Below are 16,905 nucleotides of genomic sequence, written 5' to 3'. Positions count from 1 at the left end.
ATGTTTCTTAAAATGTAGAGATAACTTAGACTTTTAAATTTGTAAGTAGGGACCAGGTACCAAGAAGGCAATTATTATTCAAAAATCATTGACATACTGTACAATTATTTCTCAACTGAACAGCTTTGGGCCAAGAAGAACATAGCTGACATCTGAAAATTCTGGAGGTACCTGTGTATTATAGAAATTTCCAATATATATTTGTCAAGTTCTTGCAGAAAGTTTAGCATTAGAAGTTTATATTCTTTTCATTTTTATTGTATCATTCAGGGGAAACAAAAAAAGAAACCAAAGTGTATTAATGTACTATACTGGTTATCTTTATCAAAATGGCATTAGACAAAAACATTAAATATTCATAAAAATCCTTTTTCTCCCTTTGGTTCCAGCTAGCAAAAGATGCTGAAAGAAATAATTCACCAAAGGAGGGAACTATAACACAGTACAGATAATCATAGGAGTTATAAACAAAAGAAGTTGACATTAATAATTAAATGAGAAAAATTCCCTGTGGTGGTTTTGATGAGCTACGGGCACAATGTGTAAAATCACTTGGCCACTGATCATTAGTTATGTTCTAGACCAAAGCAGTATATATTAACATAACTGGTTTCTCTACCCTATTTTTCTAGTCCAATAATTTGACTAAGGCAATAAATACAGCTATGATACATTCCCTGTGAGGAAAAATGACCCCCATTAGAACCTGATGTTTTTACTATCTGTAAGGGAGTATTCAATGTAGATAAATGTGAAAAGGAAAGTTGATCACATTTTCTAAGTACTTGTGTTGTATAGTACATGAATTCTAACAGAAATATATTATTGCTCTTTATTCTAGTGCATATTAATCTGACCTTTGCACTGATAGTTATTTTTCATGTTATTAGGAGATTTTTGCATTTGTTTGTATTTGTTTGCTTTTTTGTTTATTTTCTCTGTTGAAGAAAATTGTTATCTATCTCAAACAGGGCACACTTTAATAAGGAAACACCAGAGCTGTTGAACACATTGAGACACAGAAGATTTTAGTGACCCAGGATGGCTTCCTCTTGGAAACTCATGCTGTTTCTTTCAGTCGCCATGTGTCTTTCAGGTAAAATGCTTGGCTAATTAATTATCTTATTTTCTAAGTATCAAAATACCCAATATATATCAAGGTCTCCATTACAAAATATCCTCAGGTATCATTTAAATTTATATTAATATTTATACTTTTCAACAAGAGAAAGGCAGCAACCCTTAAGCCTCTGTTAGCATTGCAAAATGTCATATGTGATTCAGTATAATAAGGTACACTATAAATGTTAATAAAATAAGTATTTACTTTATTGACATTCATTTGCAATCTAAACCTTCTTGCTGTCGGAAGACTTGGGGACACACACACACACACACACACACACACACACACCAGATACATATATATCTCACATATACACATACTTATATGCATATATTTATGCATATAAATGTATATGTATGTTAATAAACATATATTTTATAGCAACTAGTTATAAAAGTGTCTCATTACAGTGCTAAATTTCACCATATAAAACCAGAATCAGGTTAACTTTATTATATATAACACATTATCTAAAGGCATCTCTAACACAATGCATTTTTCCTGATTGTCTCACCTTCTCTGACTTTGTTTTAATTAAACTTATTTTTCTATATCTTGACTCTAAAATGAGATATTTTATTCTGAAAAAGAAAGTTTTTAATCTTTGGAGTAATAATATCATAATGCTAAAAGTTAATATGTCAGGTCTTATTTGCTTTAATTTAAGAGTGGTTAGAAATTAAATTGTGGTCATGATTTAAGTGCTATGCATGTAATATTTACAGCTTGATTACATTTAAATCAGTACCTATATTGTGGGCTAAATTGGTAAGCGAGTCTGAAATAAAATATAACAGCTGATAATTTTAGATTAAAAGATTGCTTTCATTTTAAACATATTTTAATGTGTTAATTATACTAAATATAATGTTTATAGAAATAGACTATTCATTTTGGTATATATGATCATTCAGTACTCTATGCAAATATTGATATAAAAACATATATGTACCACACATATATGCATATATATGAGGGTAATAGATGTATATGATATATATTTATCATATGGATAATATAGAATACAAAGCTATATGAAGATATAGAACCTGCATATTATTTACATGTGACCACAAATAGCCTTAACCATAATATAATATGGTTATATTACTATGCAACAAAAATATCTAATTGATTATACTAAGTTTCTTTATTTCAAAGAATTAAACATATTCCCCTGTCAACTAAATCTTTCCCATATTGTATACCATGAAGAAACTGCAGATTGTCTAAAGAAAAAGGAACTGATAAAAGAACAAACACAAATAGAAATAAATATAAACTCTTCTTAAAAACATTGAGCTATATTTTAAAATTATAGCTTTACAATATTTATTATTTAGCCTTTATACATGATTTACTGTTTGTAATGTACCAAAGTGTAACTTCAATTATGTGTGATATATGAGTCTTCCTTATAACTAAAAAGGCAGGCTTCACCTGATAATCAGCTTATGCTCCAAAACCTTATTTGAAATCTAAAAGAATTTCTTTATATACAGAAATAAATTCAGTATTTTGGTTATATAAATTACATGTTATGTAATGAATGCAATATCTGCAGCATACCTACACTTATTTAAATGCTTTTAAAAGATATATAAAAGTGTTTTTTATTGCAATACTAGTAATTAAATAACTGCAAAAACAACACACCATGTAATTATTTATATATTAGTACTATCATATGTTCAACACGTTGCTTACTGAGGAAACAGGTTTAATAAGAGACATGGAAGAAAAAATGAGACCTCTATGAAATATTGGTAGAGACCTCTCATCTATGACATGAAAAGGCAAGATATTTCAAAGGCATGAAGAGTTAAATGAAAATCATCATTCACGAATATTATGGTTACTTAAAAAAGAAATCCAGAGTCTTCAGATATATTATTCAATGTTGGGTTCCTCTTCTTTGTGCACCATTACAATTGCCGTCTTTCCTGCTGATCTCAATTTTTTGTCTTTTATCTTCTCAATGTCATTTTCCTCTTGAACTTATAAGCCAACGGATGGAGATGGAGTTAGGGTTGCAAGATGAGAAATAAAGGACACCCAGTTAGGTCTGGATTTCAAAAGAAGGTGTTTTTGTTGTTGTTGTTTTGTTTTTAGTTCTGGCATGTTCCATGTAATATTTTATTTCATTTTATCTAGAATCTAAATTTAACAGTTGTTCGGTGCTTTTATTTATTAATCTGACAATGCTAGGAAGAAAGAAAGTAGTGGTCTCTAATGATGCTGTAAAGTTTCATTTTCTTGTACTGGTCCAATATTATTTCCTCAAATTAACAGTCACTGTAAAAGAACAATTATACTGTGGTTGTTTAAAGAAAACAAAAAAACTCAGCCTGATAATGGGGTCCATGATAGCTAGATTTCCAGCTAAACTGGAATCAAGTTGCTGTTCTTTTCATGGAGTAAAGGAAGCATTGGAAGACAGAAATAATTAGGCGGAGTTTAGCTATAAGTGGTATTTCAAATGTTATAGGCAAAGCAGAAAGAAAAGTTGAAAACAAAGGTCATCTATAATTGTTACATGGGATTTGATCTTTAATCATCGTATCTGCATTTAATGTGGAACAAATATTCAGCTGCTTTTTTCAACAGAGGAATTTTCTTTTTTGCTGTAGAAATCTGTTTAAAATAAAACTGATTAGGAAACTTGAATGAATCATTTATCAAGAATAATTATGAACAAAATCTTTCTTTTGCCTTCATCCTCATTTTATCATATTATTTTGGAGGTAGAGCCCCTATTCTGCTTTTGTTCCTTGGTTAATGCTTAACACTCTATATTGATCTCACTATTTTATTATTTAGTGTTTTATTGTTTCATTTTCACTGATTATTGCTTTCAGTTGTATATGAGTGTCACATTATGGGCCTGTTTGGCACACTGAGTTAATTAACATTACAGAAAATGAGCTGAAGATCACAAGCACATTTTACATTGTTGGTGCTCTTTGAACCAAAAAGACTAACTGAAGAAATAAAAGAATACCCTGACTGCGTTCCATATTTGCTTTATTTATTCATCTTTTGACAATCTATGGATTGTCTTGGATGTGTTTAACTGAGAAGCAGAAAGGAACTCATATAACTATGTATGAAGGCTTACTACAGATGGTCACAAAAGGTTGGCAACTTTCACAAGGACATGCAACCTTACATTAAAAATGAATTCACAATTAAAACAACAATGATATATTGCTATACACATCAAAATGGCTGAAATCCAAATAAAATTAATACAAACAATACCAAGTTCTGGTGAAGATACAGATTGATGAGAACTCTCATTGACAGTGAGAATTCAAAATAGTATAGCCATTTTGGAAGACAGTTTTACACTTTCTTATAAAGCTAAACATAGTTTTGTCATATGATCAAACAGTCAGTCATCTAGGTGTTTACCTAACTGATTTGAAAGCTTATGTCTACACAAATAATACCATGTACGTATTTACAGGAGATTTATTAATAATAACCCCAAACTGGAAACAACAAAAATGTCCTTCAATAAGTGAATTAACTATGGAATTCTATACAATGGAATACTATTAAATGATAAAAAAGAATGAATTACCAATACCAAACTACACAAACATATGAGTAGATTCTGTATACAAATGACTATTTGAAAGAAGATAGTTTAAACAAACTACATGCTGTATGGTTTTATTTACATAACCACTGGACAGAGAAAAACCATGGGAACTATAAACAGATCAGTGATTGACAGGGTCAGGGAGAGGGTTGAATGGGTAAACGAAGCAAATTATGTTTTTTAGGGTGTTGAAACAACTTTGTATAATCATGGATGCAAGACATTACACATTTATCAAAACCAACTAGAACTTTCCAGCATGGAGTGAAGTTTAATGTATGCAAATTAAAAATATATATATAGTAGTAGGTCAGAGGATCCAAAGAGAAAAATCAGAATATGACAAAGAATCTGACTCCTCCTCCTCCTCTTCCTCCTCCTCCTCTTCCTCCTCCTCCTCCTCTTCCTCCTCCTCCTGATCTTCCTCTTCTTTCTTCTTCTTTTTTCATTCTTCTTCTTCTTTTTTCTTCCCCCTCCTCCTCCTCCTCCTCCTTCTTCTTTCTTCTTCTTCTTTCTTCTTTCTTCTTTCTTCTTCTTTCTTCTTTCTTCTTTCTTCTTTGTTCTTTCTTCTTCTTCTTCTTCTTCTTCTTCTTCTTCTTCTTCTTCTTCTTCTTCTTCTTCTTTCTTTTCTTCTTCTTCTTCTTTCTTCTTCTTCTTCTTCTTTGAGACAAAGTCTCACTCTGTCTCCCAGGCTGGAGCGCAGTGGTGCAATCTCAGCTCACTGCAACCTCTGCCTCCCAGGTTCAAGTGATTCTCCTGCCTTAGCCTCCGGAGTAGCTGGGATTACAGATGTGTGCCACCACACCCAGCTAATTTTTGTATTTTTAGTAGAGATGGGGTTTCATCATGTTGCCCAGGCTGGTCTCAGACTCCCAACTTCAGGTGATCTGCCTGCCTTAGCCCCCCAAAGTCCTGGGATTACAGACGTGAGCAACTGCGCCCAGCCTATATGACTAATATGAAGCAACTTCACTTGGGGAAGCAAGGGGAAAAGCAGACTTAAATAACTTTGAATGAGTCTGCAAAGCTAAAGGCAAAAAATACTGTACTTAAAAACTACTCTAGTTAATAACATTGTTTACCATGTTAGCAGTCCTAAAATTCATAAATAGGCATACTGGAACAACTAAGTCCATGGAACGCAGACAGTAGAGGCCAGATTTCTCACTGTTGGTATGGGAGATTACAGATAAGCAAGGGAAAATGTTTAGAATGATCCATGTGATAATGAATTAGAATTTGAGACTTTAGTATAAACTCCTGTCTAGCTTAATATAGATACACATAATTATATATATACAAACACACATGTGTGTGTGTGTGTACTTGCTTAGATATACTAGTTTCTATTTCATTTCTCTTAACAGCTGAGAAGGATTAGAAGCTTTGTGTCTGAGTAGCAACCAATAAAAAAAGTATCAAGATCTTGGTTTCTAATACCATTTTCTACTCAAAGGAACCAGGGCTGTTTAGACAAATTAATAATTCTAGGACTGGGCCAGGAAATATATAAATCATTCTACAGTATCCTGTAGTGCCAGAAAGCAAGCAAGTACTACAACAAACAAACAAAAACAAAACGCAAAGAATATAGGATTATGGTTTGTCAAAGAGACATAGGAGCCAACTGGGATAATTCTCAATAACCAAAGCTGGAACAATTTCAGCAAATAAATAAAAAATTAAACATTGGTTATAATCCAAATAATAAAATAAATATTCATAAGTCCATATTGATATTAATGAAAGGTTAAATAATGAATCAGGAAAATTGATAGATCTTTATATAGATTAATTTCAAATTATTTATGTAGATACTTCTTCCTCAAGGAAGTGTGAAATAGATGCCTCTTTTCTTAAATATTCACTGTGCATAGTGGCTTGTTTCCAAAGAGTACAGAATGGGAAATGGGGACCAAAAAAAGTGATTTTATGGTGGAGAAAGCTGGGAAAGATCTCCTCAGCCAGGTAATGATCATGATCAGTATTAGCAGAGATAAGTCATGTTGATGGTATTACCCTTGATATGATGAGAATGACAGCTCATCTCTGTGTTTTTTCTCCCCACAACCTATACGCCCAGCCTAATCATTAGAAAAATGTGATGAAACAATTTCTAAGCGACATTTATTTAAAAAAAAATTGACTCATACTCCTCAAACTTTAAAAGTCATCAAAACTTACGAAAATTGGGGAAATTTTGCACAGAAAGAGGAGATGCAGGAGACATGCAACTAAATGTAATACATTTTACTGGATAGGATCTCAGAAGAGGAAAAAGAGCATTACATAAATAATAAGGAAATCTGGGTCATATATGTATGTTAGTGATATGGCTTAGGACATTCCACTCCCAAAATATGACTGTTGGAGATCAGAACATGCCACTCTAAAATATACCTCCTTGGCGTGCTAGGTATTTTGAGTTCGTTATTTTGAAAAACTGCAGACAGAGGACTGGCTCTGAAAAGTTGCCCTTTGGTAAGAAAAATGTCTGCTTGTATAGGAAATATCTGTTTGTAAGAGTTTCCTCTCTCTCTGCACCAGGAAGAGAAGGACAACTAAATTACTAGAGACTCCTAATCAATAGAGCTAGCATTGACTTAAATCTGCATAGCAAATCTTACCTTTTTTAAGGTACTTTCTGGCCATCTTATCTAAACTGGGCCCTTTCTTGCACTCTTTTTTCCTTTCTATTAAGAAACAGTGATATTGAAACCTAAAGTTTTATTTTATTTTATTTGAGATCTACTCTAGACATTTACTTATTTCTCTGAGTTATCAGTCATGTACAGGGAATATACGTGTTAATAAATATTTTTACTTCTGTTGATTTGCCTTTTGTTAGAGAAAGTCTTAGTTAAGAACTATTAACTGCACAGAAAAAGAAAATTATCTTTTCCCCTTTACATTTGTTAAAAACGAAATATAAATATTGGTCTATTAATTGTGATACATGTTTCATACCACCATAAGATGTTAATAGGAAAAACTGATTATGAATATATGAGAATTAATTAGACTAAGCATACCATTCAGAATACTTGAGCAAAATATGGTGAGGGACCAAAATAAGGCTACAGTAAAGAGCATCAACAAGAGTGAAATATTTAAAAGTATAGTGGCATTAAAATGTATAGGAATTAGTAATTGATTAAATATTTATTGTTAGAGGAAATAGTTTCTTACCTTGCTTATAGGTGTGGATGATCTTGCCATTTACTTGGATTCTGAATAAAGTGTGAGGTACAGATTTAAAGCTGGGAAATACTGAGCTCAACAGTGTATGTGTTGAGCTTTAGATGTCTATAATACCCTTAGGTGAAAAATATCTAAATTTAGGGAAGATGACCAAGCTAAAAGCAAACCTGTGATTCATTCTTGCATGGATGACATTTTAAGTTATGGGAAAGGAAATAAGCACTCAAAAACTGTGGATATAATAATGAGTTATAAGGTATGGAAGAATGTCTTAGTAGCATGTATTTTTTTAAGGGGAAAGAAGTACAAGTTCAAAAGAATGGAGGGTGAATTATAAATTTTGGGAAATGGTGGGAAAGAGGGAAAGCAAAATATCTCCAGAAAGGGAGTGGTCAGCAGTGGAAATCCATTACGAAGTTTAAAAGTGATTAGTACTAAACTCTTTCCTTTTAATGACAATAATAGTTACTTTTAATGAAATAGTAGAAACACCAGTGTTATGACAGTGAGTTGTGAATTGGTTAGTAGAAAAGGAAAATTAGGCAATTACTGTAAAATCTGTTTTCTGAGAATGTAAGCCTAGCAAAAGGAAAAAGAATGGCAGATAACTTGGAAAAAATAAAAATTTGGGAAAGAGTGTGTGTCTTTACATTTGTGGATGTGTTTCAAGGCTGGAGAAACTGTTTATGGAAATTCAATTCACTGTATGCCTAATGTACATGAAGAATGCGTATTGCTTTAGTTAGCTTTTGCAGCATAGCAAATCACCCACAATTTATTCACTTAAAATAAAATAGCATGTATTTCTTATAATTCTGAGGGTTAGTTTGGCGGTTCCTCTTGTCTGGGCATCCTCAGTTTATCTCTGCAGTACCCAGGAGCCACTGGATGGTGTCATCTGGCCTTACTCATATTGCTGGTGATCGATGCCTTGTTAGCAAAAGCAATGGGAAAGACTTGGTCGTGTCTCTGATCATCCAGAAGGCTAGCTCAAGCTCTTTCAGGTAGTTGTGGTTGTAGGCTTTTTGGGCACAGGAAGAAACAGTAAAAACCCCAATTTGCAAACACTTTTCCATGCTTCTGTTATATTTTCTAATATTTCATTGGACAAAGCAAATCCCACGGGCCAAGATCAGATTCAAGAGGTGGAAAAGTAGATTCAATCTCTTCAAGAGAGTAGCTGCAACAGCACATTGTATAGAGAGTACATACAGCAATAAGAAAAATTCGAGCCCGTTTTTTACTCTAACGTATTTATATATTTCTGTAACTGTTTTACATGGAAATGGAAGTAATTCTGTTTATTTTATTTTTAAACATTTTTATTATTTATTTAGACAGGGTCTTGCTCTGTCACCCAAGCTAGAGTACAGTGGCACCATTATAACTCCCTGAAACCTTGAATCCCTGAGCTCAAGCGATCTTTTCACTTCACCCTCCCAAGTAGCTAGGACTACAGGCATGTGTTTACCACATCTGGATCATTTTTAAATTTTTAATTATTTTGTGGAGATAGAGCCTGACGATGTTGGCTGATTTTGAACTCCTGGCCTCAAGCGATTCTCTTGCCTAGGCCTCCTAAAATGCTGGGATTACAGGCATGAGCCGTCACACCTGGCCAAGGAATCTGTTTATGATGAAAGTAAAGTAGACTACATATTTCTCTGTATCCTCATTTTCAAATACAGTAATCTAAAGAACTGCAATCTAAACTTCATAGCTGAACTTGAAAGCTTTAAAACTCAGTAAATTAATTTATTATTCTTAATATGAAATTAATTACCTTCAAGAAAATCAAAGCTTTTATCAAAGAACATGTGAAATCATTTGAGGGAATCATAATTACTGTAGCCTATTTATTAATATATATGTGAAAAAAGCATCAGCATTTTAATCTCTATTGTGTCAAAATCTGTTATTGTTCTATTTGAAAATTCTTTTATTAGAACATGTACATCCCCCAAATATGTGCAGAGAGAGCAGTTGAAAGGGGACAATATGGTGCAGGATTTATCTACTCTCTGTTTGTAAGCGGCTTTCCTAATGGTTTTCGGATCTTTGTAAATTTCTTTTTATTCAGACTCTGTGTTTCAACAAACTCAACAACAAAAACTAAAGTTTTACATTCCTTTACTCTATTATGTAGAATTTCTCCAACAATGGGTTTCTTAACTATCATATTCTTTTTAGACTATGGCCAGTAATAATTCTAATTTCTTTATAAGTATTTAACTTTTCAATAAATATATTACAATAATATTTAGTACAAATAGTTTCCTTTTTGTGAAATATAAATTGTTCTTTATTCATGTGTTGGGGCTTTAGAACAATAACCCCAAACATGACGCTTTGTCCTGCTGAACAATTTCAACATGTCTTAAAGAAAACTGGAAGCCCCCTAGAAGCTGTCTCATAACCAAGGACATTCGAACTTCCCCTTGTTTCTCTCCTCCCACAGGCAGGGTGGGGCTTTCTCTAAAAGTGCGCTTACCTGACTGAGGAAATTTCTTCCAAAAGAAATGTAATTTTCTTAAAACCTCCTCTTCAGGGAATCTCATCCAGTGGTCAGGCAGTATTAACTAGCAGAGAAGAGAAAAAGACTAAAAGTTATCACAATGCCCAGATAGGCTTTTCATCTATTCTTCTGAGAGTACATTTGAGCGATTACTTGAGAGACATTATATATTTAATAAGACAACCTTTGTTTGCAGTGAAGTTTCACCCTTCACCTTCCCACAGTTTGTTACCATCTGCCCCAGAGTTCAGAGGAAACTTGTCCCTTGCTATATTCTGTTCTCCATTGCCACTTGGTGTTCAAAGAGAATCATTTACAAACCATTGTCTGCTCTTTGGGCCCGTTCAATTCTCCTAAAAAATTATTTACTATTATTTCTCAAAATTGCCTACATTCTCCTATATCTGTCTTCCCAATGAAGAAGAATGTATACGACTGTGAACCTGAGTGGGTTGTTGGGTAATCATTCTCCATGATTTTTCCCCATGCATGTTAGTAAATTTGTATGCCTTTTTCTTCTGCTAATCTTTCAATTGTCAGTACATTTAAGCCAATATTTAGAGGGCAGAAGGTAAGTTTTTACATCATACCTATAGGTGGAACACAAAACTATGTACAGCATCTGCTTAGGTCATACACAGTGGTATAAACAGTTAATAGTAATAAATAGTGATATCATTGCTTTCAATAAGAGTAACTTTATGAAGGCAAATAACTATCTGAAATGGTTTTGGCTTGTTAGCATGCTGAAAAAGAGTTTGGATGTTTGTCATCTGCAAATCTCATGTTGAAATGTAATCCCCAGTTTTGGAGGTGAGGTCTAGTGGGAGGTATTTGGATCATGGGAGCAGATCCTTCTTGAACGGCTTGGTGCCCTCCTCTTGGTAATGGATGCATTTTCACTCTGAGTAAAATGAGATCTGGTTGTTTCTTTTGCTTTCTGCCATTGTTACAAGACTCCTGAAGCTCTCACCAGAAGCCAAGAGGGTGTTGGTGCCTGCTTTTTCTACAGCCAGCAGAACTGTGAGCCAATTAAACCTCTTTTCTTTATGATTATCTAGCTTCAGATATTTCTTTATAGGCATGTAAGAATGAATTACCACACATGCACAAGGGTTAGCAGGATCACTTTCATCTCTTTTCCCAACGTGTTTTGTCTTTCTATAAATTTTACTTAATGTCACATTCTTTTTTATTACTTTTATCCTTTTTCTGGTTCTATGTTATTTAAACTAGAAAATATAGGTAAGAAATTAGATGGAAAGACATGGAAAAATATAGCAGTGGCCAGCTCATTAAGGAGGATTTGCATAAAAGGGTTATGTATATGAAGTCATTAACATAAGTCTGACTATTTCCTGACTGGTGTAACAGAGATTTTAATAGAACAACCTAATAGGACACTGAGATCATGTGAAATAATGCATGAAAGATACGTCATATGCAAATATTATTAGTATTATTATTAGAATAGGTTGGAAAGCAGTGATTATTAATTCATTAACATTCTATTATTTGGTTAAAAGTTTTTGAAAAAGCGCTCCTCAGTACCAGCATATATTTGTCAACATCCTAAATTTACTTATATATTTCTAGCAAAAGTTGTAGATGAAATAAGAATAATATTTAATTAGGTTTATTAAAACTAGGGATATTTATATCTTTTCCCTGACCAAATTTATAAATCTTAGAATCAAAAATAATTTGAGGTTTATGTAGTCAATGTCTTTGAACTTGGGTAAGTAAAATAGGTTTTCTTTTCCATAGGGATGAGGTTCAGAAAGGTTCTGTCTGTAGATGGTCCCTAGTACAAGCGTAATGGGAGGACTGTCTCCTATAGCAGTGCTGTTCAGCATACCAGACAAATGAAGGTGAGACAAGAGAGGAAATCTAATTCCTGGAGATACAGTGACCTTTTTCCAAGACCTACATTAGTACATATACTTTCTTTCTTCTGAATCACTTTCACATGCTTCTCATGTCAGCTGTATTGCTTTAAAAACAACAACAAAAGGCATTTTTTTTTCTCTACTTTGACCCCATTCTCCTCCATTGAGTTAAATCTATTTTATTGGAAAGGTGACAGTTTGTTCCTTCTGCCGAGACGATGATATACTGTTGAACAGAGAGTGTCTGTCATTGATAAGCTTATACAAATACCATCCTTCTTGGTGGCAGTGTGGTAAATTGCACAGAACTTTGTTACTACCAGTTAGTGCTGCCTAAGAACTTATAAAGGAAAATGAAAACAGAAGTGTTACAGAAAACAGGTGCCTGCTAATATAAATTCTGACTTGCCTACTATAGTTGAGAAAGAGAAATGGATTATGGTTCCTCCATGATCAAATTAAAATTATGTATTTGCACATTGTATCTGTCCCTGGGGAAGTTGTGATGAAAATGGAGACTACCTCTGTGTGGAAACCCAAGTTGACTCTTATCAGCCGTGTACTGACAGTATTAGATGGGTAATTAATCAGAAGACAATTTAATTTCTCTTTGGCAGTGGGGGGTGGGGACTGGACTACCTGAATTTAGTAAGCATTGTTATTTTTATTTTAAAAGAAAAGAAAATGTTAAAAGATATCTATAATTGTCAGAAATTCCTGGGGTGATATAAAATTAAACTATCAACTAAAGAGTCATGTTCAGCATCCTACAGAAATAAGAGCAAATTGGTGTTTCACTGTATTGGATTTTAAAGAAAAAATTAACTAATTTATTAGGTTGGCTAAATGTTATTTTTACATTAGAAAATATTTATTAAAAACATTTTTCCACTTGAGTATTGGCTAAGGAGTAAGCAATGTACATCAAAGGTGTTTTGGAATCTAGAAGATGACATGGACATTATCTCCACTTTACACAGGACTAACCCTTTCTGGCATCATGATTTTCAACAAGGATACATCCTTCCCGATAGAGGATTAATAATAGATTGATTTTCTTTATTACTTTAAAGTAACGCTCAAATAATTCATATTGTATCAAGTGTCTGCAATAACTTGTGAATAAATATTTATATCATCATTTTTTTAAGCAGAGATAAACTTGTATCACAATAATACCACTGTAAAATATGCTTGTTTATGGTAAGGACTGTTTTATTGCTTAGCATAAGCATCTGGGGAACTGCCTCTATGCAGTCACTTGAATAATTTGTGAGCAAAAAAACAGCTTATTTTCTGTACCTCACCTGCTCAAATACAGGTCTCTTCTGAATATAAAGTGGAAAGACAATTACACTCATTGAACACTCAGGCAAGTAGACATAGTGGAATGCAGAATGCAAAGAAAGATTCTGGCTCTCCCTAATATTAAATAGATTTTATAGTTTTATCAGGACCCAAATACGGATGATATATCATATATAAAATGTACGATGTAGAACTAATTATGAGAATGAAAGAGTTAAATGCTATATGTTTTCTGTTTATTTTAGCTTTTTGAGAAAAATCCTATTTTGCTAGCCATTAATAAAGTTAACCACTGATTTCTTGAAGCTCTGTCAACTTTTAGATCTGATGATATTTAACATAGATATCAACCAGAAGATTTTTCTTTTCTAGCATTTGGAAAAGAACGTTTTCCATTCTAATTTTCATTATAGCTTTCACACTCAAATTTGTCAAAGCACTTAATTATTGATGAAGTGTTCAGGTTGGTGACTAGACTTTAGTGTGGCCTCAACCTCGCTGCTGCTCTAGGGCGTCCTGGATCATCTGAATGGTCCAGATCAGGGATGAAGATAGTTTTACGTGAAAACGTTTTGTTTTTCAGCATTTGCATATTTTGCAATTATGATTTTTACATTTTATTTAAAAGTACAGGATCATCTCTCTATAAGAATAGATAAAGTATCTATCTGTTCTATTTGCCGTTTCGTATACAGGACCTAGTGTAATGCTTGCTATGCATGTTTGCTATGGGATAACTATTTTATAAATGAATGAAAAGAAATATTTATTTGCTTGGGTCTAGAGGGGCACAACTATGCTCCTTGTTATCATAATTTCTGGTGAAGAAACATCCAAATAGGATGAACAATTTTACATTATCTAAATCTGATCATTCTAATTTTTTTTAATATAAAAAGAAGCTGAGATTTCTTTGGCCATTTGGAAGTCCTCCTGGATTAAAGCTGTAGCAATTGTCTTAGGTTGGTTGAGGGGATTATAAAAACAACCAATAAAAAATTATTGAAATAAAAAGAAAGAAAGTAAAAAAACTAAGAAGGAAAGATTTTTGAATAGTCAGTGTCTTCATCGGGCTGCTCAGTCTCTTAACACCCATTTTCACTCAGCACTGAGGCCTGCAAGAATTTGCTTCAAAAGGTTTTAAAGGCTACAGAAAAAAGAAGAAAAAAAAAAAAAAAACAAGAACAAAAAAATGCTTGGGTCATATGCCTCTTTACTTGCTTCTCTATGGTAATTCAGGGTCGTATTGACTCACAGTGCCTTTGCTGGCCTAGAGCTATTTTTATTTAATGCCTAAATTCAGAAAGAACGGTCTTAACCTGGCCCCAGGATCCTTATTTGTTCCAGAATAGCCCTGAAGGAATTGACTGTTTTTAAAATAGGATTCTATAAAACCCAACATGCAGCATTTGTTTCATTTATGGTTCAGTCATTCTTCCAAAAAATATCGTAGCTATAGATAAAAAGTTTCAAGTAGTCATAGCCTGTATAATTTGTCAAACATATTGTTTATTGGGGATAAAGATTACAGAGATCAAAGGCATGTAAAAATATTATTTCAAGTACCAGTCACATAATAAATTTCAAGGATGTTTTAGTGTAATTCAATTGTCTGTTAATTTACCAAATATTTATTATGTGCCTACTAGGTATTTTTCTAGGTGCTAAGGTGATAGGAATGAGCAAGACAGGCAAAATCCCTGCCTTTATGGAACTCACATTCTTGTAGAAAAGACAGACAATTTAGCAAGAAAATAGACAACAATATCTGATAGGAGTAATTCCCATAAATAAATTAAATAGAATAAAGTGATAGTAATATTGAGGGTGATGGGTTAGTAAGGTATTATTAAACATAGGATGATCAAGGAAGTTCACTCCAAAGAGGTCTGTAAGGAAAAGCACAATGAACATGGAAAAACAAGCCACATAAATATCTGGAAAAAGTATTTCAGGCAGTCAGGGGAAGACAAATGTCAAAGCCCTCAAAAGGAAACAGACAATGTATCTGAAGAAGAGCTAATACAGATGAAAGAAGAATCAATATGGACAAAGAATATGTGACAAAAAGAGCTATAGGTGGTGAAATAATGAGATAGACAATGGCCAGAGCAGAGGAAAGGTGTAAGTTAATAACATGTAAAGGCAGCATCCTTGCTGCTTTATGGAAAGCAGACCTTTCAGCTTGGGTAAGAAAGAAAGCATGGAGAATGGGTAGGATGCTATCGTAGTAGTTGCGAGAGAAGAGGTAACATGAGGTATTTAGATTTTCAATGGCCATTTGTTGACGTCATTATGAGACAGCACCGGTATGCATGTACCAAAAAAAGAAGCTCACATGATCTTCAGCTGTATTAATAATGTCTAGAATAAGGGAGAGGTTAGATCTGTTTTGCTCTCACGCTAACAATGACTGATTTTATGTTCAGTTCCAGACTCAATCTCATAATGGAAACAGACAATTATAAATTTATTCAGGGGAGGAAAACCAAAGTTAGGAAACCTTGAAACTTTAAACTGTGTTTTAATAGAAATGAGAAATGAAATGAAAAGACTAGAATGAAAACTGAATTAAAGATTCAGCTATTATTTAGGGGAATTTTTGACCAAAAATCAGGGAACACATCTTTCTCTTTGCAAGGTCTTCACTGAATTAATCGATTGTTGCTTTTTGTAAGTCAGTAAGTAAAAGATGCAGAAAAGTAAGATATAAATATCTTAGGAGGGCAGGCAAAAAAGGTTTATCATAATGAAGTATGGGTACATATTCTGGTCATACTTCCATAGAGTCATTTGTCCTGTCTCTTCTTTCATATTCAAATTAATCATAGTGAATATCAATTATAGATTTTCTTCTTTACTTGGGACATCCAGAGTTAGCCTTTGTATATTCTCTAATGGCAAGCAACTGTAATTGTAAATGACATAAAAAAGCTATAAAGACTTTGAGGAAAGTAACGTTTTTTCTTAGTATAATATATATAAATACCATTTCAGTATCCCGCTCTAATCTTAATGAGATACAAAAGCCTTTCAGTTCATGCAGCAATAATCATCACATGGCCCATAGCCAGGAATCTCATCTCAAAAAGAAAGAATTTCCAAAAGTTAATACTACACTATCATACAACCACTATCATTAAATAGCTAAAAGTTTGTTACATATAAGCAATTTAGACTTATTCTCAAAGATCTAAAGTCAGAATCTCCAATCCTTTGGCTTCCATGGACCACACGGGAATAAGAATTATCTTGGATC

The 16,905-nt window shown here is 33.2% G+C and overlaps 1 protein-coding gene across 1 annotated transcript in view; it reads left to right on the top strand.

Moving 5' to 3' along the window:
- CNTN5 (contactin 5) overlaps positions 1-16,905 on the top strand; it is a 1,397,849-nt gene that overhangs the window by 549,306 nt on the left and 831,638 nt on the right. The window contains exon 3 of the mRNA XM_032295928.1: positions 972-1,096. Coding sequence (XP_032151819.1) covers positions 1,042-1,096 — 55 coding nt within the window. The 5' untranslated portion in view covers positions 972-1,041. The remainder of the gene's footprint in view (positions 1-971; positions 1,097-16,905) is intronic.

The sequence above is a fragment of the Sapajus apella genome, unplaced genomic scaffold (assembly GCF_009761245.1).
Source record: "Sapajus apella isolate SASKATOON/1434 unplaced genomic scaffold, GSC_monkey_1.0 scaffold34, whole genome shotgun sequence".
NCBI lineage: Eukaryota > Metazoa > Chordata > Mammalia > Primates > Cebidae > Sapajus > Sapajus apella.
The sequence above is the reverse complement of the archived record's forward strand: the minus strand, read 5'-3'. Positions and strand labels throughout refer to the sequence as shown.